At 38.3% G+C, this 24,568-nt stretch overlaps 2 protein-coding genes across 8 annotated transcripts in view; one reads left to right on the plus strand and one right to left on the minus strand.

Annotated features, from left to right (window-relative positions):
* LOC112158779 (glutamate receptor-interacting protein 2) overlaps positions 1 to 9,157 on the plus strand; it is a 29,522-nt gene extending 20,365 nt beyond the window's left edge. For 6 of the 7 annotated variants that reach the window (XM_024292326.2, XM_036212772.1, XM_024292327.2 and 3 more), the window contains 9 exons: positions 1 to 146; positions 825 to 969; positions 1,165 to 1,304; positions 1,511 to 1,693; positions 1,776 to 1,935; positions 4,723 to 4,837; positions 5,100 to 5,312; positions 5,991 to 6,137; positions 7,698 to 9,157. In XM_024292326.2, the coding sequence (XP_024148094.1) occupies positions 1 to 146; positions 825 to 969; positions 1,165 to 1,304; positions 1,511 to 1,693; positions 1,776 to 1,935; positions 4,723 to 4,837; positions 5,100 to 5,312; positions 5,991 to 6,137; positions 7,698 to 7,895 (1,447 nt within the window). In that variant the 3' untranslated portion in view covers positions 7,896 to 9,157. Of the gene's footprint in view, positions 147 to 824; positions 970 to 1,164; positions 1,305 to 1,510; positions 1,694 to 1,775; positions 1,936 to 4,311; positions 4,634 to 4,722; positions 4,838 to 5,099; positions 5,313 to 5,990; positions 6,138 to 7,697 lie in introns of those variants that run through there. The other variant, XM_024292330.2, reaches the window with a different exon arrangement.
* A 1,321-nt stretch (positions 9,158 to 10,478) lies between these two features.
* On the minus strand, positions 10,479 to 24,229 carry slc6a6b (solute carrier family 6 member 6b). The gene is made up of 14 exons (XM_024292331.2): positions 24,045 to 24,229; positions 22,420 to 22,649; positions 22,184 to 22,318; positions 20,138 to 20,372; positions 19,738 to 19,870; positions 19,055 to 19,189; positions 17,954 to 18,057; positions 17,685 to 17,809; positions 16,298 to 16,410; positions 15,208 to 15,345; positions 14,732 to 14,834; positions 13,954 to 14,054; positions 13,402 to 13,572; positions 10,479 to 12,701 (listed from the first exon to the last, which is right to left on the minus strand). Exons 1-14 carry the CDS (start codon positions 24,053 to 24,055, stop codon positions 12,546 to 12,548), a joined length of 1,890 nt encoding a protein of 629 aa, XP_024148099.1. The 5' UTR covers positions 24,056 to 24,229; the 3' UTR covers positions 10,479 to 12,545.
* Between the last annotated feature and the right edge of the window lie 339 nt (positions 24,230 to 24,568).

A 24,568-nucleotide genomic window follows, 5' to 3' on the forward strand; every position in this document is an offset into this window, starting at 1 on the left:
AACGGGCACTCTGGAGCCCGGAGACAGACTGCTGGCCATCGACTCTGTGCGTCTGGAGAACTGCACCATAGATGACGCCATGCACGTTCTACAGCAGGCCGAAGACATGGTCAAACTGAGGATCCAGAAGGACGAGGACAACATTGGTACACACCCCAATCACAGTATAAAAGAAATAGAGGGGGGACATTTTTCACACAAAACAAAGATTTATATTTAGAGTTTTTCAGAGTTCAGATTCTGAACGATTAAACGTTTATAAATCATGTTTTATTCCAACATTCTTACCTTTAAATAAAATTATTTTAGTGTAAAACCATTATTTTATTTTATTTTTTTGTTATTGTTCTACACCAGCTGCTTAAAAAGGGGTAAAATAGGTATTTATGGTTAAATGTTGCTTCTTTTAATGAATATGATCACACAACCAGTGAATTTAAGACACCTAGGTGAAATAATAATAAAGACATTTTAGATGCCAACATTTTTGGTGCACTTTAATCAACTTGTGCACTCTTTAGAAAAACATTTTTATCTTTAGATCGTCATAATCCTATCTTTTTGAAATCTCCTGCACGTTCAACTAGTTTCAGATTTCATGTTTGTCACTCTTGATTTATGAGAGAAAGTAGTGTTCTCTAGAAAGAGCTCACCCGTATGAGGGCTGAGCTGCTTACTCAAGATACAGAGGAAGAACAGATGCTTTGGTGGAAATTTCCATCTTTAAGTTTAGGGATACGTAAGAAATTCCAATGCTTTTTTTTTTGTTTACATTTTTTGCTGAGTCCTTTTAAGTTTCTGCCGTCTACTCTATTGTGCTGCAGATGAGTTGGAGATGTCGGGCTCCATCATTTACACTGTGGAGCTGAAGAGATATAACGGACCTCTGGGGATCACGATTTCTGGCACAGAGGAACCTTTTGACCCAATTGTCATTTCTGGCCTCACTAAAAAAGGTCTGGCTGAGAGGTGAGAGAAGTTGAGTTAGAAGATGACAAACTGAACCGCCCAAAAACTAGAACTTAACATAAACGGAATGTAAACAATAACTGTTCTACAACAAGGCCCCTCTTTGTTCTTGTCTTGATCAGCGTGCTGGCACCCTGACAGCTTTCCAGCCCACAAGTTGGTACTGTCTGGTATCTGTCTTTTTTAACTCTGCAGGACCGGGGCCATCCACATAGGGGACCGAGTCCTGGCCATCAATGGGGTCAGCCTGAAAGGAAAGCCACTGAGTGAGGCCATCCATCTGCTGCAGATGGCCGGAGAGTCCGTCACCCTGAAGATCAAGAAGCAGGCTGACCGTAAAACGTGTTATTCAGACTCTAACAGACGAAGACTGCCGTTTAGGACTGAAACAAAAGCAAAAATAAATCACATTACAAATAAATTCAGTTTTAGTTTTACATTATATTAATATTTCCACCCAAGACACATTTTTATTGAATTTTAGCCCTACTTTATGTACATTTCCACCTTAATGAACTGTTTTTTTCATTTTTTTCCTCAGAGTCTGAAAGACTGCATCTCCCAGAGAGAGAAGCTGGGTTTTTAAGTGACCCTGATGATGAACTGACAGACTCCCAAAAGACCAGCAAATTCTCCGAGATTTACTCCGCCACTGTGCCCAGTATTGACTCTGCCATGAGCTCCTGGGATAGCTCAGGGTTTGATGCAGGCTACATTAGCCAAGGTGAGATCCACTGCAGGAAAACGACACGCCCACCTACTGAAGTGATGGTAGAGATTTACTTTTTTGTGTTCTTTAATTTTAGGGACATATCTTCACAAAGCTTCGGATTTATTGCTGAATCCGCCTGAGTGGAGACGGCCAACGCCCAGGAAGCACACTACTTCCAGCTCTGCTGGCTTTGGCCACCGCACAGGCCTGTACGATGGAAGATTCACTGAAGACGAGTGGGACAAGATACCTGGGTGAGTGCTCGAAGTGTGTTCCAAAAAAGCCTCACTTGTGAAGCGGGCTTTGTTTGGTGTCAGATTTGACTCATCCATTCATCCACCTCAAGTCTGATTATGTCCATTTGCTAAAGTTTTAGTTTCAGAATCTTTCAAATACACGACCGTTTAAAAGTTTGGAGTCACTGAAATGTTCCTATTCTTGAAAGAAAAGTAATTTTTCTTTTTTTTTTTTTAAATGAAGATAACTTTGAGCTAATCGGAAAAACACTTTATGCATTATTAATGTGTTAAATGATTTAAAAAAAACGAATCTAGAGGCAAATGTCTGGTTTTTGTCGCATTACTGACTAGAAGCCCATTTCTAGCAACTATCACTCCAGAGTTCTAATGGTACAGTGTGTTTCCTCATTGTGTCAGAAGGCTAACAGATGATTAGAAAAATATTGTGTGATCATATCAACACTGCTTAAAACGGTTTGGCTGGTTAGAGAAGCTTTAAGACCTGTTTTTGATTAGGTTGAGTATCTGGATGATCACATTTCTTGGGTTGATTAAACGTTCAAAATGGCCAAAAAAGAGAACTTTCCCGTGAAACTCAACAGTCTGTAGTTGTTCTTAAAAATAAAAAACATCCCATGAGAGAAAATACCAAGAAACGAAAAATTTCCTTTAACTTTCTGTGTTGACGCTGGTGTTTTATGGGTACTATTTAATGAAGCGGACAGTTGAGGACCTGTGAGGCGTCTATTTCTCACACTGGAGACTTAATGTATTTATATTTTTACTCACTTGTCCTGCAGGGCCCTTCACTTCTCTTTCTACTCTGCTTAGAGCCTGTTTGTGCTGTTCTCTAAAGAGAGTGGTACACACCAGTGTTCTGGTTGCTGGAAATGGGCTTCTATTCTCCTATGTAGATAATGCACCAAAAACCAGGCATTTGGAGCTAGAATATTTTTTTAATGATTTACTGGATTTATAATAGAGTATTTTTAAATAGTTTGAAGTTATCTTCATTGATAAAAAAGTAAGGGAATTTCTAAATGACCTCAAACTTTTAAGTGAATTTCAAGAATCATTTGTTTAAATTTATGAAAAACAATTTTGAAAACAATCTTGTTGTACTGCAGTTGAGTTATACAGGTAAAGTCTTTCTCTTCATCAAACCAATCAAATAAATACCATGAGGTAAAATGCCAGTTTTTAAAGTCACTTTATGTGTGTGTGTATCTTAGCTTGTTGGAACACACTTCCAGTTCTTTCTCTCATGTCCTGACATTTTACTTTATTCTTTCTTCATTTCTTATTTTATTTTACATCTGTTTGCAAATGGAAGCTATGTATCATCACTATTTTATTATCGGTGATAATCTTTTTGATTTTTGTTTTTTTTCATAATTCTGTTGAAGTGATACAGTCTTGGTCAGATCAGTGCTTTAAACTTCCTGAAGATAAAGTCATGATTGTCAAACGAAGATCAAAAGTCGTCATTAACACGGAGTTGTGGATCTAAATATGAAGCAAAAGCAGCAGTATCTTTTTCTTGAAAATTAAAATAAGGTCATTGTCATTTATCTACTTCAAAGACTTCTAGGTAGTTGATAAAAGACTGTAAAAATTTGTCATTTTATGTTGTCAATAAAATTATGTCACAAACTATGATGTGGCACCTATTTGATGAGTAAGAAGCTGAGGGTGCAGCTTAACCCCGACATAGAGTTCAGTTCATCCACTTCTAAGTGCTTTCTGAGGTTACTTTGATTCTGAAGGCTGAACTGGTTAAAAATGTTTGTTTCTGTAAATTAGGATTTTTTTAAATTCTTTTTAAAGTCCAAAATTTAAAGACCTTCAGTATATTTTTATGGAGCTTCTGGTCATTGTACACAACAAAAACAGGCCTCCTAGAAATAAGTCAACTATTCTTTTCCCATTGACAAATGTTCTGTATGCCAAAAATATTCTAGACACTAAGAAAAATGTTTTCTATTGAAAAACTTTCTTGAAAATATTATTATTATTATTTTTGCAAGACAAATTTTCTTGAAGCAAGAGTCTTTCTTCTATTTTAGGAGTCAGTTTTTGCATTACAGAAGCTACAAATTTAAATTGAATTATGATATCAAATATTATTTAGTCATTTTAAACTGAATCATGCAAAAAAAACCCTACAATAAGAGTATTAAATATCTTAAACCACTAAAAAAGTCCTGATTTAAAGTTTCGAGATCCTCTGACCATTACTGTATTAGGTGTAACAACAAAGATGATTCATTTTTCTTTTACATTCTTTTTTAACTGTAGAGAAAATCAAACCTCATCTTTGTAATCATTTCTTTCTGTTGTGTGTTTTCTTATTTTTCCAAACTGTCTTGTGTCTTTTTTTTCCTTTCTCAGGTATTCTCTCTCTCATCTGCTTTACTAACTGCCAACCAGCTCTTTGGTGTTTCACATAGATGCATCTTTTTCTGTTGCCACGTTCCAAAACCTATCTCACCTGAAAGAACCCGAACGCCGGACATGTATCTCCTCACACAATTTTTATGACCCATGCTCCCAAGTTCCCGTCTTCCTTTTTTTTTTCTGGGGGTGGTGACTCAGTAGTGAACTTTGAGGCCTTGACTTACTAGTGGTTTGCTCATTAAATGGAGCTGTTTCAAGACAGACAAATAACAGTCTGAGACGTTGTCAATGGGACTCTTCCGCCTGGCAGCCCATAAAAACTGCATTTCCCATGCTGCTTTGTACGCAGCATCAACCCTCAGACTGCTGGGCTGCTCTCATGTTCTGGTTCCTGCATTGTCATAGATTTATCAGCCCACCTCGTAGCCACGGCGCCTTCAACAAGGAAGACAGTTTCTGGTCCCAGACTCTGCAGGACCTGGAGACCTGTGGCCAGTCGGAGATTCTCAGGGAGCTGGAGGTTGGTAGAAAGATGTCTGTGGTTCCCTGCCTTCCTCCATCAGTCTTGTCCTTCACATGAATCCACAAAGTGGATGCTGTTGGACATGGCAGATGAAGCATTATGTTAATCATCAGTGTGTAATCTGCTTTTAGATCTGAAGAGACAAGCCATGCACCTGCTGTCATACTCTTCAGTGTCTTTGCTGCTAATCTCTGTACACAGAATTACATGTGTACGATCATCGTAAAGGAAATTTGATTCATTTTTTGGCCTCTTTCAGGCATCCATGACAGGCAGCACTTTAAGTCTGTACCTCGAAGAGACCAAGACCTGTGAAGAAGCCATGTTTCACTCTGACATTAGTCCCATAAAGAGGGAGGGAATCCAAGCTAAGAACAAAAGCAGCCTGAGCATGCTGACCGGCGCCAGAGAGGTGTCGTCCAAAAGGGACCCTCCAGAGATCGTGTCCCCCACAGCTTTGGCGCTTCATAAGGTGGTTTTAAACTAGAAACTATCACACTTTGTTAATGGACATTATGCTGTTTTTGAAATTCAGAAAATGTTTACTGTCATAACTCTGAGAATAAATAAGAAAAAAAGAATTATCAAAAACTAACAGATGAGATTTTCAGAGGAAAAAACAGAAATCTGTGAGTCCAAACAGTTTTTTTCACACATGACAGCACAACAAACACGATATAAACGGCAAAACCTAACCATCTGCTCCAAGCCAACTCTGAGATCAGGGATGCATGCTGGGAAATTTCCTTGGTGTCATCAGCTGCTTTCATGCTGCTCTGTTTACCTAGCAATAGCTGAGTATGTCACAGCCTTCCTGTGAGGAGCAGAGCGGTGTTGTGAGCTGACACAGCGTGCTTGATATCATGGAAAGTCTTCCTCAAAGTGTTTGGTTCTGCTACCCTCCTTTACAGGTGAAACGTCCCGATCCAATGGAAAAATTAAACACCTGCAGTTACAATGAGTGTTTAGTGTTTCCACATCAGGTGGACACACAACCAGGTTCATTTAGTATTTCTAATTCACCATAACAATGATTGTGTCAATGTAAAATACAAAAAAAATTATAAATGTTTTGTTTTTTTTTGTACCTAGTTGATGGATTTAGAACTGACAATTTTAAGGAAAAGAGTAACTTTAGCCGTATTTACAGGTGACTGTACGGAAAGACCTGGACAGCCGAGACTTCGGCTTCAGCGTTTCGGATGGACTTTTGGAAAAAGGAGTTTTTGTCAATATGATCCGGCCAGACGGACCAGCTGACCAGGCGGGTCTGAAGCCTTTTGATCGCATTCTTCAGGTGGGCTTCAGTTCTTAAAGCATTGGACTTTAATTGGGTTTTCTAATACACTTAGGAGGGAATGTTCTACAGGAAAATCTACATTTTATAAACCAAAAACAAAAGATGTTCCCCATTTAGGTTGGAAAATTGTTTAAACCTCTACTGGATTCATCCCCAATAATAAAATGTTAGTTTTTACTAACTCAATCTATTTTAATCCAATTATAATGAAAGTTACATAAGCATAGCCTTGGCTAAACTATGTGGTCCAACAAAAACATAGTAGGATTCAAATGTAAAGTTTTAAAGACCCACTTCATTGAAAATTGTGTTTTTGATGTTTTTTACAATATATAGGATATATAATAGAATTTAAGATTAAAACAGCATTTCTGATCATTTCTTTATTCTTATCGTGATGGATCAAGAGCAGCTAAAAACACACGATTTTGAAAAAGCTCATTTTGTGTTGAGTAGTCTCCCTACTCCACTCAAGTTCGGATGCGTCAACTTACAGACAAATACATTGTCGTCATTTTCCTCAACTGAGCTCGCTCAAAACAGTGCAGCTGCATGGCTCCAATTGTTGCTCGCTGTTTATTTCTGTATTTTTTGCTAAGCTAATGTTAGCTTGGGGCTCTTAAGAGCTGTAAGCTAGCAGGAAAGAGTATAAACAAATGCATGCTGGGATACCATTGAGGGTTTACTTTCAAACTTACAGCTCAGAGGTGAATTTCTGATGAACTCCTGCTGCAAAAGTTCTACGCTGCACTTTCAAATTTACTCTTGAGTTTGTCTGCTTCCTGATCGGGAACAATCACTGCCACAATTTTCCTCCATTTCAATTCAGAAGTTGTCCTTGTGACGCGAGTTTCGATTTAGCATGTTTTGAGTAAATATTGATTTTTATTTATTTTTTTGTCAAATATTCATTCTAAAACAGATTTTTAAAAAATAATTCTGAAAGTTAATATTTAAAACTGAAAAATATTAAAATTAAAAGATTTAAAAGATTTTAATTGGAGAAATTATATGAATTCTTTGTTGTCTTTCTTTTAACAAACTATCATTTTAAGACACATGGCATGCTGTTGTTGTTGCTGCTGTCAGTCATTGTTTGGACGTCCTGCTATCACTCTGATTCAAAAACAAAGCAAAATCGTCTGCGCCAGTTGCACAGAGCACAAAACTTTGTACAGTTGCTTGAAAGTAACTTTACTTTGAGATATCTTTTGATTCAGTTCCACTATTCCACTTCATTTGGTCAGGAGTGGGCATCAAAAAATATATATACTGGTAAAGTAGAAATTGTCAGAAAAGATCACATCAAAATATCAATTTACTGAGTAGAGTATCGCGCTCCCTTAAGCTAAATGGAAGCATTGCTTGTCCTGATGACTTACTGTGCTTTGAATTCTGGGTTATGTTGCATAAAGTTTAGCTTTGTTAGGATGGAGTAAGTAGGAATACTAATTCTTCACTTCTTTTTAGGCGTGATTAAATACATAAGGTAGTACTTCTAAAAGTTTTACTGAGCTGATGCTTAAAATGAAACTTCTCCTACGTGTGTTCTTTCAGGTGAACCGCGTGAGGACCAGGGACTTGGACTGTTGTTTAACGGTGCCCCTCATTATGGAGGCCGGAGACTGCCTGGATCTGGTCATTAGCAGGAATCCACTGGCAGCCGCAGACGTGGAGCTGCCTGGCGACTGTGACGACCCCTCAAACTTACTATTCTGCTTTGCCAACAACAGGACCAACAGCATTGCTCTGTGAAAAAAGCAGTTAGCCATGTTGGACCTCTCACAGACTTGCACACTAATGTTCTCGCACAGCATAGAGGGAAACAATCAGCCTGAAAGCATCTTTCTGCCACAAAGTCACCAGTGCACGTGTTCATTTGCCCCCTTTGTTGTTTTTATTTATATATTTATTTAATAGTCACTCGTGCTCACATGACGCTGCTTGGTTGAGACTCATCTGACACCCCCAGCCTCTCATTTCCCCCACCAGAGGCAAAGGGACACATACTGTTATGTAACTGGGTTCATAGGTAGTATAGGGGGAGAACCACATGCGGACCAAGCTTCATTTTACAACAAGGGTGGATTTTTTTTATTTTTTTTATTTTGCTATAATGTGAAGACTCACAATGGTACACAAGGTGTTAAAGGCCCATTTCACCCATATGAGTTTTTCTAGCCACAGTTTGGCTTTTTTTTAAATTTACATAGGACTGCAAGCCACTGAAAGCAGGAGATGCTTTCTCATGCAAATCAATGATTGCTTTTGAAGCCATATCACATTTCCAGAATCAATAATGCCTTTCTGTTTTGCTTTCCAAATCACAGCAGAGACTGCATTGAAAAAAATCTTTATATCTTATTATTTTTAGGTTCATTCAAAGTTTTTTTTACTTTCTTCTCTTTATTTTGACACAGATTTTTTACTTGTATCCCACACAGCCTTTTCACTTTAACATACACAGAGCTCTTCTTAGGTGATTTTTTTTTTCCATTACTTTTCACTCTTCAATGATGTTTTGTTTTTTAATTTCCGCACAATGTTCTTCTCTACTTATTTTTCTAAATAAATGTGGCCTGCTGATCTGGAAACATTGTGTAACTCGACATGCTGGTTCATTTAAATATGTTGTGATAGAGAAGCTGTCCTGTTTCTGGCAGCCTCTGATGATTTCTGGGAACAGTGACGTTCTGACTTTAGAATTGTCTTCTATGTAGTAAATGGTGGCCTATTTTAAGGAATTGTTTTAATTTATTGAATTTCTTTTTATTTTACAAATGCATTGTAGTGTGTAGGACCTTATTATTTACAGAGGATGCACACATGATGTACAATTTCCATGTAATGACTTTAATGGTGCATATTTTTCATATTTTTTTAATGTTTTAAATTAATTGATACCCCTGAATATGTGTATTTGGTTCTGAGAGACATGATTTACTTAAACATTTATTTTGGCTACTTCATCCTTGTGTAAGAGATGTTTTTATTTTAATAAAGACGTGTGTCACCAATTTTATTGTGCTATGGAGTTTAATATGCAAATGTGGACTGAAATTACTGTTAAAAAAATAATTTGGTATTATTCATGTTCTGGGGTCTATTTCCTAGTCCCTTTTTATTGCTCAAATTTAATGTTTTGAAGTTTAAAAATGGGCGGAAAAACTTCAACCCTCAACAAAAGTGACTCAATCCACATCTTTAAAATGTCTTTGTCATATGCTGGAGAAAATAAATAAAAATAAGCGCATATTAATTTCAGTGAAAAGGCCTTGATTATTCTGTGAGGACATAAATCGATGCCTCCTATGACATTCTGAACTTTTGGAACTTTAATAAATTATTTTTGGTGGGTTTTTTTTGTTGTTTTCCAGTATGATATACAAAAACATGTTTCTTTTGTTGTATGTTATACTGGAAAATAGTGCTTTTAAAAAACTATTATTAAGCTGTATATATGCAAAGGTGTAGTTGTAAAACAACTGATTTATGTTGTATTTTTTTTTTTAATCTGATAATCATCTAGTTGAGCTTTATTTTGAAATCAGTATCAAGGTGTAACATCCTCTTAAGCTAATCTGGTTTAGACAGTCAGGTGAGAAATCTCACACTTTTTTATGGAGATGGTTCTCACTTTACAGTTTATTACTCAAGAGAAATCAGAATAAAATCCTTCAAAGAAGCAGTTTCCATGTTTCCATGCTGCTCTGTCAGACCAGCATGTTGTGACCGCTAACTTGTGACGCACGGACTCTGGTTTCAGAGCTTTTTGAGCCACTTTTAAAACGCAATAACAGGTTTGATGAGAACAACAAACACAAAAGTCTTCTCTCTCTATTATGCCCTCACTCGTTTTTCAGCCAATTTCCTCATTTTCTACCTGTTAGTTGTTGTTAAACAACCACATTTTGAGTAAAAAAAAAAAAAATCTCTTAAGTTTTGCTGAAAATATGATTCACAAAAGATTGTTTATTTTTCCTTTTTTTTGCAGTACATCTTATTGAATCAAAATATTGACCTTGTTGTGCAAAAAAAGCCATTTGTTAAGGTTTGTTCATATTTAATCATCTGTGGATTCTTAAATTTGGAATTTGCTGACTATTCCAAATTCATAATTGATCATTTTATATATCAACTTATCAAAATGTGTTTTTTAAAATCTTTCAACATGAACTGGAGTGGTCAGAATAATGAATCGTTGCTCAAATGAATCGTCAAACCTTTATAAATAAATGTATGAAGCATTTTGTTTTGTGTTATAAATTATGGGTGCCTCCACCTAAGTTAAAAATAGTTTCTCTGAATACATCTTAAAGGACAAAAGAATTAAACAAATCCAAAGAAAAACATATTTATTTTCATCTACAAAGAAAAAGATGCAGTTTGCATCCTGGAGGGGAAAACTGCGAGACAAAACAACTTTGGTACATTTCAATTTCCAAGTAGCACACAGAGAGGTCCTGTGGCAGCTTAGGAAAACAATCTCCTCAGACTTCGTATCTGATCAAATAAACTGTTGATTAAATCCATTTTAAAACAGTTAAATTGTGTATTTTTTATTAAACGTATTATTTCAAAATCAGCAAAAAATTGCATCTGCTTCATCTGATTATTGCCTAATTATTTAAGCTTACAACAACTGACATTTCGAAAACGTAGGTGAGCTCTCCACACGACGGTGTTCAAATCATGTTCCTGTATAAAACTTTTTTTTTCTTTCTTTTTTACAAAAAGGCATGTGTGATTTACAAACATTCACATTCTACAATAAAAATAAAACAGAACTTTACACACTAAAATCCAGTGGTAGTGCTGCAGAGCAATCCAGCTGCGGAAAGAAATGAGCACAGAGGAGACAGCTGTCAGGCTTTAAAGAACAAAAGTAACGCGTTTAGGCGACCTCACAGATTCCACATATCAGTCTAATTCAGAGTGTTTGATGTCATTTCACTCCAGTTCACCTTTGCCTTTAGCAAGTAGAGAAACTACTTACACTAAATCAAAGTTCACTATATTAAAAAGAAGCTAAAAATATTTCCTCCCTTAATTTATTGCAAATGTAAGTGCAAATCCATACACTATTAGAACAAATACCACAGTAAAGGTGAAATGACATAAAGTGCAAATAGAGGTTTTTTTATAATAAATGCACTGGGGCGGACTATCGTAGTCACACAGGCAGTGTACAGTTACTCTAAAAATGTCACTTCCCTTTTCTCCTTGCATGTCTTTTTTAGCTGTTTCTGCTCGTTTGCTGATTTGTCTGATTCGTTTGTTGGGATAAATAGTTTTGTTTTCGACCGAGGCCTTGTATAACATGTAACTCAAAGAGTGCAGAGCCAGATTAACTCCGTACAACACTTATTATAGATATGTGCTTTGAAGCTACGTACACACCGGGCCTTGACGCGTGTTCAAGAATGCGGTAAATGTGTGTTCAGGATGGTGTTCACACTGGACAATCAAGGAGGGGCTTCTCCTTCTTTCATTTTTTTTTTCATACTTTTTAGAAGTATCATCTATCAAAATGTTAAATTCTGTGAATTTTTATCCAGGTTTTTTCTTTCACAGCTCTATTCCAATACATGAAAAGATTTAGTCTCATATAATTTTTGTACGGGCACAAACCATAATTATTAATTTCTCCTTCATGATCAATTTTTAAACTTTGGCACTTCCATGAATCAAAAAAGACGCCATCCGTGGGTCACTACCAAAGTTGGACCTGGTTTAGCTTTTAATGGTTGCACATTTTGTACGTAGAGCCCGAAAACGGTCGAAAAACATAAAAGTTTTGAACACCTTTTGCATGCGTTTGTATGGACTTTTCATTGAAAGTGTCTGCTTGAACGTGCGTAGCCGGGGACGGTGTGAACGTAGCTTGAGGGGGTGCGCAAATTCATTTTTGTTGTTGCACAAAAAACTAAGAGTTAATTAAAAGGTTAGCTGATCACATGAGTGTTTTAAATGATTTTCAAAAGAAAACTAAAAATGTCACAGTTAATAATTCAATTGGAAACTCAGTTTTTGAGACTTTTTCAATTTCCTCCCATTACAGCAAAACACGTCAAATTCCTCAGCTTTCTGGAATCAACAGAGACATAGTAAACAATGTGCATGTTTTCTCTCAAAATACTGTCTAAGCTTAGATCAGTGCCAACTACAGCAACAATTGTAACATGAACAATATCAACAGAGTAAAAAAAAAGAAAAACAAAAAAAGGAAACAAAAATTACAAGAGGAAAAAATTAAAACAATAATATATATCTCTCTCTTAATAAAAATCAATCCAAAGAAAATCTACTATGAATATATTGGACAATGTAAACCTACCCTTATCAAAGTTAGCCGACATGATAACACAGAAAGCACATCAATCGTATTCCTCTCACAGAGAGCGCTCACATCGTTGTTTCTACAACGGTGTGGGTGGGCTTGATCAAGCCATTGTTCCCGTTTGGGTCCAGGGGCTGTGTCAGCTCGCTGCACTTCACGTTGTACTCTTTCGGGCGAGAGCTCACGCCTGACTTCGCCGGTGCTGCCACTGCTTTAATCCTCTGAGGGCAGAACAGGAAAAATGGTGATGATCAGAAGCATGGCCAAATTTAAGATTAAGCTGTATTCTTATATATTGTTTTTTTTTTTTTTTTTTTAAAGCACAAAAACACTCTCTGATCATATGATATATTAAAAGTGTTACCAGTGGTCTTTTAATTATTATTATAACGTTTTTAGCCAAAAAAAAAAACAAAAAAAAACGTGTCATTTTCAAGGATTTAGTTTCTGCGGCGGGGTAGGAGTTCATCAGAAATTCGCCACAAAGTAAGCCTGCCCTAAATTCCCATCATCTCTTTGTTTACACTCTCTCCCACTAGCTTAGAGCCCCTCACAACCCCAAGTTAACGTTACCAATGGAACAAAAATGGCAAGAAATATTGGGGCTCTTCAGCCGTACAATCTTAAACCATGAGCCAGCTGGGACAAGGAAAATGAAGGCGTACATGGATCTATTTGTCTACTCCTGATTCACAATGATCTGAATAAAGAAATACTCAGAAATTCAGCTTTAATCTCAATTTTTCTTTATATATGTCCCTCCATCATGAGAAAAATGCTACAAGACCATGCTAAAAACACCAAAAACAGGACTTTCATTGAAGTAAGACCTTAAAATCCTATAAAATCTCTTCTTCTGAGATACGTTTATGGCTTCTCTTCAACTTTTGCTCTTAAATTGATTTTCAAAATGATGCTCACCTCAATCAGAGGCCCCTCAGACTGCAGGATCTTGATGACCATCACCATTGGGATGCAGATCATGGAGGCCAGGGCCAAACACCAGCCCAGGCCGATGGCCCAGTCAGGATACTCATACACTTTGTTATACGTCAAAGGCTTGTACTTCACCAGGGAGAAGATAAAGCAGCCCTGTGTAACAATGACATGCTGTATTTAGTACAAGCTGTACATCATCTGTGACCTGGAAAGTTTAACAATCAACATTTGGCACATGCCATCAATAACTGTAATAAAAGCTTTCCAACTTACAAACAAAGACACACATATAATTGTCTAGATGCTCTTATTACAAAAGAATCCCTAATCGTTTTGTACAACCTTGACACAAATGCCTACTTTATCGGCCTCTATCTGGCCTTTATTCACACCAAAGCCACACTCTCCCTCATTACGACTGCTCTTTGGTCCCAATAAAGTCTACTGTTTCTCAGAAGTGTGTGGATTGTTCCAGAAAAGGTTCCCATGAGCTAATCGACACACGTAAAAAAGATTAACAAAGGGATCCCTCACCATGCAGAGTACAGGTGTGATAAAGGTCCAGCTCCATTTCATCCACGGGTTCGGTCTGTAGCCAATCATGTCTTCAACCGCGTCATAGAAATTGTCAGCTCCTATTTAGGACACAATGTCAAAAAAAAAAAAAAATGATGAATGTTTTCATCAAAATATAGACCAGTTAAAGATGTCACTGCTCAACAGTTTCTTATCTACAAACAACCTTGACGTCTATCTGAGGACAGATTTATAAGCCCGGATCTGTGGTGTTTACCATAAACTAGGATATGTTCCATTGACTGCAAACAGTCATGCTGCATGTAGGTCATAATCCATATGCCGTTTTACTATCACGACCAGATAAAAGGTCAAGTATGCTTTTTTTTCTATACTTATACACAGAGCAAAAAATAAAAAAAATAAAAAACTCTCTTTCACAAAATAATATTTAAACACATTTTGATGTCAGCAATTTTATTAGTATCACGATCTAAAACAAAAATCTTAAAGATAACCTTGAAATGATTCTGAAATGAAATGCACTAAAAGTTATGATGCAGTATTGATTTAATTTGATTTCTGGCTTTTCTCTTCATTTAATATATATTTAATATTAACTACTAGATGCAATAATTGTTGATTTAAAAAAAAAAAAAACATCTGAAAGAACACTTTGCATCTGCTCGCATGTAAAAACAGCTCAAAGAATATTTTTCAGTATTTTTGGATAACTTTTTTTCAATCAAACTCCAGCAAACTATTATTTAAAATGACAAATGTACATATATCTTACCATAAACCCAGGCTACAGCAATGCATTCAAAGAATGCAACCCACAAAAGGCACACACCGCTGGCTGCATAGTAGTCAAAGAGCTGGAATACATACATGCCACCCTGAAAAAAAAAAAAAAAAAATACTCACTTTAAAAGATGAGACTTAAAGTCACAAAGATGGAAAAGAACATTAAAGTGGGGGGAGTAGAGTGTTGGCTCTCAACCAACAGAGGTAGAGTTCAACAGGTGCTGAAATGTCATTGATGCACAGATGACTACTATATGGAAAATGGCATTCCATTCCATTCCAATCACACATACTGGATCTGACTGGTGAAAGTGGGAGGAGGCCATATTTGGTTGTGACAATGCAACAGCCAAAAGACATGTGGACAATTTCAAGGACCTTGAAATTAACCTCTAAGAGAGTGATACATAACAACCATTGCTTTTCTGAACATCAGAAATAAAAAAAGACAGTTGATAAGCTTACTTTTGTCACCATGGCGAGTCCCAGGATATAGCTTATACAACACATCACTGCTATGAAGATCTCTCTGCGGTAACCCTTCCTCAGGACAGATGGATAGAGGTCCACAATAGAAGTGATTTGTCCTTCCACCTCTACAAACTGTGGGAACAAAGGCAGCTGTTAAGTTCTGAGCAATATAAAAAAAAACTGTCTCATTTTGTGTGCAAGCAGCTTTGTTTTAACTCCAGAAGCTGGTAATTAGGAAAAAAGAGTTGTCTTTGTTGTGCAGTAATGAGAATTCAAACAGTGCTCCTCTCTGCAACATTGGTTTGCTAGCAGGAACAAAACAACAGAGACTCACTGTCTCTTTTTCTGTGCAACTCTTGTGCGCCCTTGCATCGCCTTACAGCTTTGAGAATCAAAAAAACACCAATCAAATTGCTCTGGTATTTTATTTCATACTGTATCTTCTACTATAACGATGGTATGTGAGCAGTCCGACAACATTTGGCATTCATGTGCTCAAGTATGCGTAAAATGTATGTAGTCGCGATGTAAAACCCAAACACACCCTGACCCCACGTCTCCCATGGAAAGAGTTACACCCGCAGGAGCGTTTGCATGTACTCAAATTTAAAAGCGCTGGCCAGATCTCGCTGTTGGCTGAGATGGGTAACCAGCCATGTGCAGGACTGGCTTAGTACAGGAGTAGAATTACACTCGATGGCAGGAAATGCGATCCCGCAGAAGAATTCCTCAGGCGTGCACTCGTTTTTGTGTCTGCTTAGATTATCTTGTCTTAATCAAAGCTCAGCCTTAACAGTGTTAACGAATTTTGCAATCGGTGTACAGGTTTGAAATATCTTGTTTGAAGAAATGAAAGAGCATTTAAGATAATCTACAGTGAGGTTGATAGTAAAATATCTTGGTTGGAAGCGGTTGTGCTTTGTTATCCGACACCTCAGAGCTGCAGTTTTTACTTTTCTCTCAACGGTGAAGTTTAAAGAAGCAAACAAAACCCCACAGGACTCAAATGAAGTGTGACGGAAATGAACGGGCAGCACACCAAACAAACTGTTCCTCACTTAGCTTCAGCTACTGCAGAACTGACCTGGCTGTCAAGACCCAAAAGAAGCAGCATGATGAAGAACAGGATGGCCCACAGAGTTGGCATCGGCATCATGGACACCGCCTTGGGGTAAGCGATGAAGGCCAAGCCTGGACCTAGATGGAAAAAAGAATGGGGAAGGGGAGAAGGGTAGGAGAACATGATTAACACTTCTACTCATTTTAAGGATTGACGAGGCTCGGACTACACTGTGTCAATATTTAGCTTCAAATAAGTTTTATAGAAATACTGTATTTACTATAATAGAAATACATTCTTCTTATCCAGAAGCAATGGATAAATACTTTGGAAATGTCTTGGATGTTTACATACAAGACATTCATCAACAACTAAAGTCAATTTTTTTGGATAATTTTCGTCATACTTCAATTAATGACACAAACAATCAATTAATACTGTTTAAAATTCAATGTATGCTACTGTCTAAAATACATCATCATGATGAGGAATTACAGTTTTAACTGTTTATCCCACATTTTCATTCAAGTCTCCAAATGAATTTAGTACCTATCAGGACAAACGCTGCATTCTGGTACTTACTGTGCACAATAACACAAACAGTCATATCTTGCATAGTCTAAACAAAGCAGACCACTTCAACAAGATATGGTAGAAGCATCAGACACAAAGTCAGCAGCTGAACCTCAACTGAGCAGTTGAGCACAAAGCAGGCAATTTCTTTACAAAGACAAAAAGTATGTCTCAATTTCAGCATTTTTTTCACTTAAAAAGTGATGTATGATGGATTCTTACATGTCATTCATCACAACATGAATACATTACAATTTGAGTTTGAATTGAAGTGAACAAAAACAATATTTTTTGAAGAATTGATTTATCTTGATCAATCCACAAAGAAAATACAAAAAGAAGACAAAACAGAAGCATGGGGCTCCACTCCATCAGATCCACAGCTTGATAACAGAACTGGGTTCACACAATGCAGAGCTGCTGGGCTGAAAGTATCAAGTTAAATACATACAACACAGTCAATCTCCTGCGAAAAACTCTCTGGTCAGAAAGATACGCAGCTGCTGAGCCTGGGGATTATGGATGCATTGTGTCGCTCGTAACTGTTCCTTAATTTCATTTTGTTGCCAAAGCGCTTGTACTCTGTCCTCAGAAAAGGGGGAACATGGTCCATACTGATAGAACAGCGTTGGTTCTTTGAGGCCTTTTTTGCAAGGAGTGTTCAATTGCCGATATCTATACTTTTCCGCATCGTTGTGTCCGATACTGAGATAGAAGACATTACTGTTCTTATCTCTATGAAACTCTTTTCTACTTGGTTTTTTAGATATCCAATCGTTTCTGATCCTTTGGCAGCAGCACCCACCATCACTGCTGCCGTCACCTTGGACCCTCGTACCTGACTCTGCCACATCGGCAATGTCCACCCCTTGTTCTTGTGCCATGAAGCCCAGGACGGAAAATATTGCGAAGCCAGACACAAAACTGGTACCGCTGTTGAGGCCTCCAAGCAGCAAACAGTCCCTATGTCACACATATGTCATGGAGGTTGTTAATGAACACAGGTGGAACCGGAGTTCCCATTTTCTTTTCACGCAACCGTCTCTGACACGAGTTGCCGTCACTACTACAGTCCCACTCCCCCGCCCCAGCAAAAGCACAACTCACCTGTAGCAGTTGTATTTGTACTTGTTGTAGCTCCCCAGGGACGTCATGGCGCCCAGGCAAATGGCGTAGGAGAAAAATATCTGTGTTCCTGCGTCAATCCACACCTAAGTCAACAGAAAGGCTTCAGGTCACCACAGTGAGTTTGTGATTTATTACAAAATCATCTGATTGGAGATAAAATCAAACTTTGAATCCAAACAGTACCGTTTTAAAATCTGTCCCAAAACCATAAGAGTCAACTGAGAAATGTCACTTTGTGTTTAGTGCATCAATGTGTGTTTTTGTAATTATATAATAAATAGCTTAAAAATAATCATTTACAAGAAAACTAAAGATAAATCGTCAGTGAAATGATATAATCCTAACACTTATTGTGGATTTTCAAAATAAAATAATAATATTGAAGATGCCTTTTAAATTGATATTATTAAGGAAGTCACTTCTGGTTCATGTGTTAATTTAAAATAGCCTTTCATGTTGACTTCCTGTTTTAGCAAACACTTGACTTTGGCTTGTTGATTGCTGTTTAACTGCCTGTCCATGTGTATTTCATTTTTCACATTTACTTTTTTGGAGTGCAGAGGTGGAGTGGCCAACCCCTGGTTGGAAGACTGAAGGTTCGGTTCCCGCTCCATTTGCTTTTAAGTCTAAGTCATTAAAACCCCACTTTGCTCCTGTTGGTTATAGGTTGGCCCCATTGTTTGGCAGCGGAGCCGCCATGAGTGTGTGAATGGGACTGTGGCTGTAAAGCGCTTTGGGCCTTTCTAAGAAGGTAGTAAAACACTATATAAGTCTATGCCAGATACATTTTACTGCTTCTTTATAATATAAGTCTCTTGTTATTCCTTTAATTCCTTCCCCTTTGCCACAGAATTTTGATTTGTTTGCTCACTTTTAGACTTAAAATATTATTGGTGTCAGCTCAAAAACATAAAAGAAGGTATAAATCTAGCGGTAAATTACAGGATAAATGGACCCTTGATGTGAAAAAGAATGCAGAAAATCATTAAGGTATTATTTGTGCTTTATAGTCCCATTAAGGATAAAATGAGTGGGGATTAAGATCAAGGAATCGTAGCTGTTCAAAGAGAGGCGCCCTACCTCTGGATCCTGGAGACGAGTCAAGTTAGGATATAGATAGAATTTGATCCCCTCAGCTGCTCCAGGGAGAGTCACACCGCGAATCAAAAGTATAATGAGCATCACAAATGGGAAAGTCGCTGTAATATACACGACCTGGACAAAAAAACAAAGATTTTATACATCAAATAACTTGCACTCATAATAAAGACAGATGAATGTGAAATGGGTGCAGTTAAACATCCACTATATCTTTAATTGGCAATAAAACACAGCTCTTTTCTGTTTAACCATTTCCCCTTAGTTAAATTGTGTTTCACAGTGCATGTCTGATAGAGCAGGGTGGAACTCCACAGTGAAAGCTTTTCCCTTCGTTGACTATTATCTGGTTAAACATTAATTGCTTTACAGGGCTGAAGCCAGCATTAGGGGAAATAAGTCATCAATAGTCCCCAATATGGTTAATCATTTTCCTCAAGCAGAGCATCTGTCGACTCTGACCCACTTTCTGTCCTGCTGACTGTGGATCTGACCAAGGAGTGACTTCCAGGAAAAAATGTCTCATAAAAAAACAGCTCTATCCCTGTTTCCAAGCATTTGGGGGTTTTCACAGAGAATAAGGAGTGGGGATTAAAAAAAAATGAAGGCAAACATCATCCAGGCAACACAGTAATTACAGGATGTGTCTATGACTTGACACTCACTTTACCAGTTGACTTGACTCCTTTCCAAATGCAGAAGAAGCAGATCACCCACACAACCAGGAGACACACGGCTAAGTCCCACTTCAGGGGTCCTATATCCTCAATCCCGGTGGATATACTTAGAACATTGCGTCTGCACAGGAGAGATACAACAAGTTAACAACATGTTTTACAACCTGCAACTGAAGGAAATATTTCTTCATATTTGCAAAACCTGTCCAAAGTTTATAAGAAAGTGCCAGAAAAGCAAAAGGTTATAAAGGTAAACTACCCCATGCAGGAACGTTGCCTAATCAAACGCCTTTACGCAAGCGAGATAAAGAAGCCTTCCTTTTTTAGTGTATTTGTGTGTGCATGTGAGTGTGCATGTGAGTTGGGCACTCTGTCAGTAAATACTCACTCCCAGAACTCTGTGACAGGGGAGGTAAAGTTGGTGGCATTGGCTGTCAGCCAGAGGGTCTTGTTCTTGCGTACTGTGTCCTCTATACAGTGCTCTGTATTCCAGGGCTGATTGCATTTCGCCCAAGGAAGCTCTGGCTGAAAGCACTGAAAGAGGTAGTAGAGTCCCCAGGCCAAAATCACGATGTAGTAGATGTTCAGCAGGGAAACGATGACGATAGATGCATAGCCAATGCCTGCAGGGGATAAAAACAGTTGAAAAGTCTTTTCAACTTTAACATGCTTCTTTAAATTAATGTAAAACACACATTTTGCATTTTAAAGTTATTGCAAATTACATTTCTGCTTAGTCACAACAGGAAGCTCTCACTTGACTTCCTGTTTCTTCCCATGTGACTGTAATAGCAGTTTGTCTTTACATCTGCTGTTCAAAAACACCTTAATCGTTTTTAGTCTGAAATTTAGTCATTTGTTACTAATTTCTGGACATTAAATATTTCTTTTACAACCAAAACTAAAATGTAAAATAAAAATTTGAGGTCTCCTGAGCAGAAAAATGATCCAGTCTTCCCCATAGAAAACTTTTAATAAAGAGTCATCAACATCTGTAACAAAATATGTATCTCCATCTCTCTAAATCTAAGTTTTAATTTTTTATTTTTTTTAAATAGGTGTAAACGTGTCAAATTTATTCTAATTTTTGAACATTTACTAAATGATAGCCCACAGCCAAGACTGGGTGACTAGGTCAGACGCAAAGTATTTCTTACACCATCAATTAGCTCATGTAATAGTTAATCAGTAATAGCAAGTGAGACATTAACAAGCCACGCGTTTATCTAGTGTAAAACACACCTGCAGCATGGATTCATAGTATATTAATGTGTAGAAAATACTTTTTTTGTAGTTCTTGTCCACAGTGATTGTAACCACACCCCACTATATCTTGAAAAGGCCATAAAACTGGCTGGAAAACCTTGAATCTGCCTGGACTTTAAACCGGTTTAATGTCCTTAGTGTATTTACGTTTATTTTTAGATGACTTTGCCACAAACGTGAGCACACAGGAATCCCTGGTACTTTTCCACCACTCCGGAGTATTTTTAAACTCTTCGTCTCTGTCACCCCCCTCCTCATCATTCCTACATTCCGAATGCAGACTGACCGAGCTTTTATTGCTGTGACAGGTGGGTTTGAACTTGACCTAACATTGAGGAAATTCGTGTATCAGAAACAGTGATTTAAAATTTGACGAGTTTGTAGATTTCGTGAGTAGTGTGATCACTTGGATGCAGCGGAGACCATCGTCAGCTGTTCAGATAGGTGGTGCCGTGAAGTTTCCGCTCTTTTTATGTGACTTCCCTCGAGTGAACATGAGTAAAGGCCTCGGAGCAGCTGATAAGGGTGAGTTGGCCCAGTGTTGTCTGCAGCTGTCACTCAAGGCAAAGGGAAGCAGTGGGAGGTCCGTGTCTGTCTACTGTCATCGGAGGACATTCAAGAGTTCATAGTTTCCAATGCAACCAAATAAATGACATGGATGCTGACTGAGGCCAAATTACGCTGAAATACTGCTGGGCCAAATATTTTTACTATCGTCTGTTTCCATGGCAACCGAGAGTCTGAATCAATCCTGAAGTCAAACTTGTTTATCCTAAAGAAACCTTGGCGCGATTTCCCTTTATGTTTGCATAAATTGAAGCGTTTCGTGTGTTATCTCCCCGAGGCCGACTCTTTATTAACATCAGCAAATCTTATTAATGCTCTCATCCAAGAGCCTGTGTGTTATTTCAACATTCGGCTTCTGCTTTGTGTAGCTGTCCAACAACCCTGCACAAAGCAAACTAATGAGGTTAGACTGCTCCAAGTGAACTGTTTAAAACAAAAGGGGTGGGGGGTCCCCTGCAGGACAGAATGTTCAAACGGTAAATGGTGAGGATATCGGGGCAAAAATAGCCTTCAAATGGAGTTACGACTTTACAGTCTTTATAGCACAAGTTGTCTCTAAGAGTAATTTAATGTAAAGAAGGAGGAGTGGTTTTGGACTGACCAGTGAAGATGGGGCAGAGCTTGGCCCAGCAGGTGATCCCTCCCTCTGATGTGTACTGTCCCAAAGCCACTTCCAGGAAGAAGACGGGCAGGCCGCCCCCAAACAGGAAGATGAAGTACGGGATGAGAAATGCACCTGAGAGGTGGAGAGAGAAAGGAAGGAGTAATGAATGAGCAATGTCTTGGATTTGTTTTTTGGGTTTTTTTTATGGAATACCCATTCTTTATTCCACCTACCTCCACCATTTTTATAACATAGATAAGGAAAGCGCCACACGTTTCCTAATCCGACAAAACCTCCGGCCACGGACAGGACAAAGTCGAGCTTGCTGGCCCACTTTTCCCTCTGGGGTGCTTTCCCTTCGGCTTCGTCTTCGGGCCGGGTACCCGGGCTCTTCCCTGGCGAGGGCTTGAGGATGTCCTTGTGAAAGTCTTTCAAGCATTGGAGCTTCTCTTTTTGTGATATGCTGCAGAGAGCAAAGGTAGAAAAACAAAAAAAAGGTCACTCCAGATGATGACACAACGAGGGAGACAGAGGTGAGAGGGATAATGCACAGACAGGAAGACGGAGCATTAGGGAGATAAGACTGTCCCCTGACTGCGTTACAGGTTGCTGCGTGAGCACATGGTTCTCAGTACAACACTGTTAATCTTGCTAATCTGAGCGACTGATGTATGGAGGTCATTCTAACTTTAAAAAAGCGTTTAGCTCATCCAGATTCAAACTAAGACAGCATTTGAATTGAAACTTGTAAAAGTTCCTCCATGAAACGGCTCAGGAAGCAGGACCACACATCACTGCAGCAACAGTGTGAGTGCAAACAAGCACTCATTCACACCAATCCATCCTGTTTTCCAACAAACCTGCATCTCACTCTGCCTTTGAAGGAGAAAGAAAATGCATCAAGATGCAACTTTAACATGAGGGGGACGTTTTTTTTTGTTTTGTGTTTTTTTTTTCTTCCAGCCATAAAGCTGACATGCACTGAGTGAGCTGCACCATCCCTCCCACATTCCTAAAAGCGTGACTGCTTTGAGGAAAAGACAAGATCTGTTTTTTCCAGAGGAGGATCTGTGGCCCTGAAAAGAAAGAGAAACCTCACAACGACAGGAGTGGATGTGGAAACCACTCTGAAGATAAGACATGTAGAAAAAGACTAAATAGGGACAAACAGATCGCTCTACGTAATATATGAGGCTTTCTGTAAACCGCCTGTGAATGGCTTCCTCTTACTTTGTTTTGCTCAAGCTGAGAAGAAGTTGGCAAAGAAACTTTAAATACTTCCCCTTAACTCTTAAAGCCCGCAAGATAAATATCACTCCGGAAGGCAAAAGAGCGAGCTAAGAAAAGAGGCAGAGCACTTTTGACTGTACACGGTACTGAGATGAAATTCAAATATACAGTATCCTCTGTCTGATCAACTTTAAGGATTTTTGTCTTTGCTGTTGTGTGTGACAAGTCAGCTCGGAGTGCTTTCCATTCTCAAACCTGCTTACATAAGTGGATCAGATCTCGCACACTCTGTTTCTCATCCTGTTTCTCTTCCTCTTTATCCCTTTCTCCCTTTTTGCACTGATCTGCGTACGTGCCTTCACCTGCTTGCTTGGAATTAGGAGGATGTCCGCGGAAAGGCCTCTTGGCATTCAAAACTAACAAATTTCACAAAAGATTTAAAAAAAACATCCTGAATAATATTATTAGAGATAAATGAAGGATATTTTATTAAAAAAACTGAAATAGCACAAACTTAAATTTCTTATCTCATGAATTTAATCTAATTTTACCCTCAAAATACATCTCTAGACAAAGCACTTTGATGAGATAAAACACAAGCATAATCAAGACAATCAAAAATACTTACATTTCCTTCATGGCTGCAACTATGTGTGTCTCTTGGCTGTCACCATTCCTCTGTACCAAATGCCTTTATGCCGACTGGGGTCACAAGAAGTGGAGCTGACAGGAGGCCCCGCCCCCTGGCTAAAGACAATTAAATCCCAAGTGGAGATTGGACACAGCGTGTCTGTCAAAGGCAACTCAGGTACCAACTTGGGAGACTGTAAATTTCCACTTTCTACCACTCCCTGCCCACAAACATACACACACAAGGGGGAGTGAACGAATGTCACAGGCTGTGCACACAGTCATGTTAGGCACACAGAGGACATTTAGGAGGAAGAAAGGCTGAGCTGCTCTGTGAGCGCACGATCTGCAGCAACGATGTCATTTCAAATCAAGTTTCGAATACATTTTTAATGCCTCTTTACATGAGAAACATTCCTACGATGTGGAGCTTGTTTAAAAATCCACTCTTTCAAACTTGTTTTGCTATCTAGCAAATGTAAACCAGCACTGTATCTGATAACAAAGCCTAATAAGGTAATG

Source organism: Oryzias melastigma, linkage group LG7 (genome assembly GCF_002922805.2).
Source record: "Oryzias melastigma strain HK-1 linkage group LG7, ASM292280v2, whole genome shotgun sequence".
Taxonomy (NCBI): Eukaryota; Metazoa; Chordata; class Actinopteri; order Beloniformes; family Adrianichthyidae; genus Oryzias; species Oryzias melastigma.

Coding starts and splice junctions, on each gene's coding strand:
- slc6a6b (XM_024292331.2), bottom strand. Junction 17,810..17,953: donor TACAAATACAACTGCTACAG/GTGAGTTGTGCT, acceptor TGTGTGACATAG/GGACTGTTTGCTGCTTGGAG. Junction 14,055..14,731: donor TGCTGTAGCCTGGGTTTATG/GTAAGATATATG, acceptor TGTCCTAAATAG/GAGCTGACAATTTCTATGAC.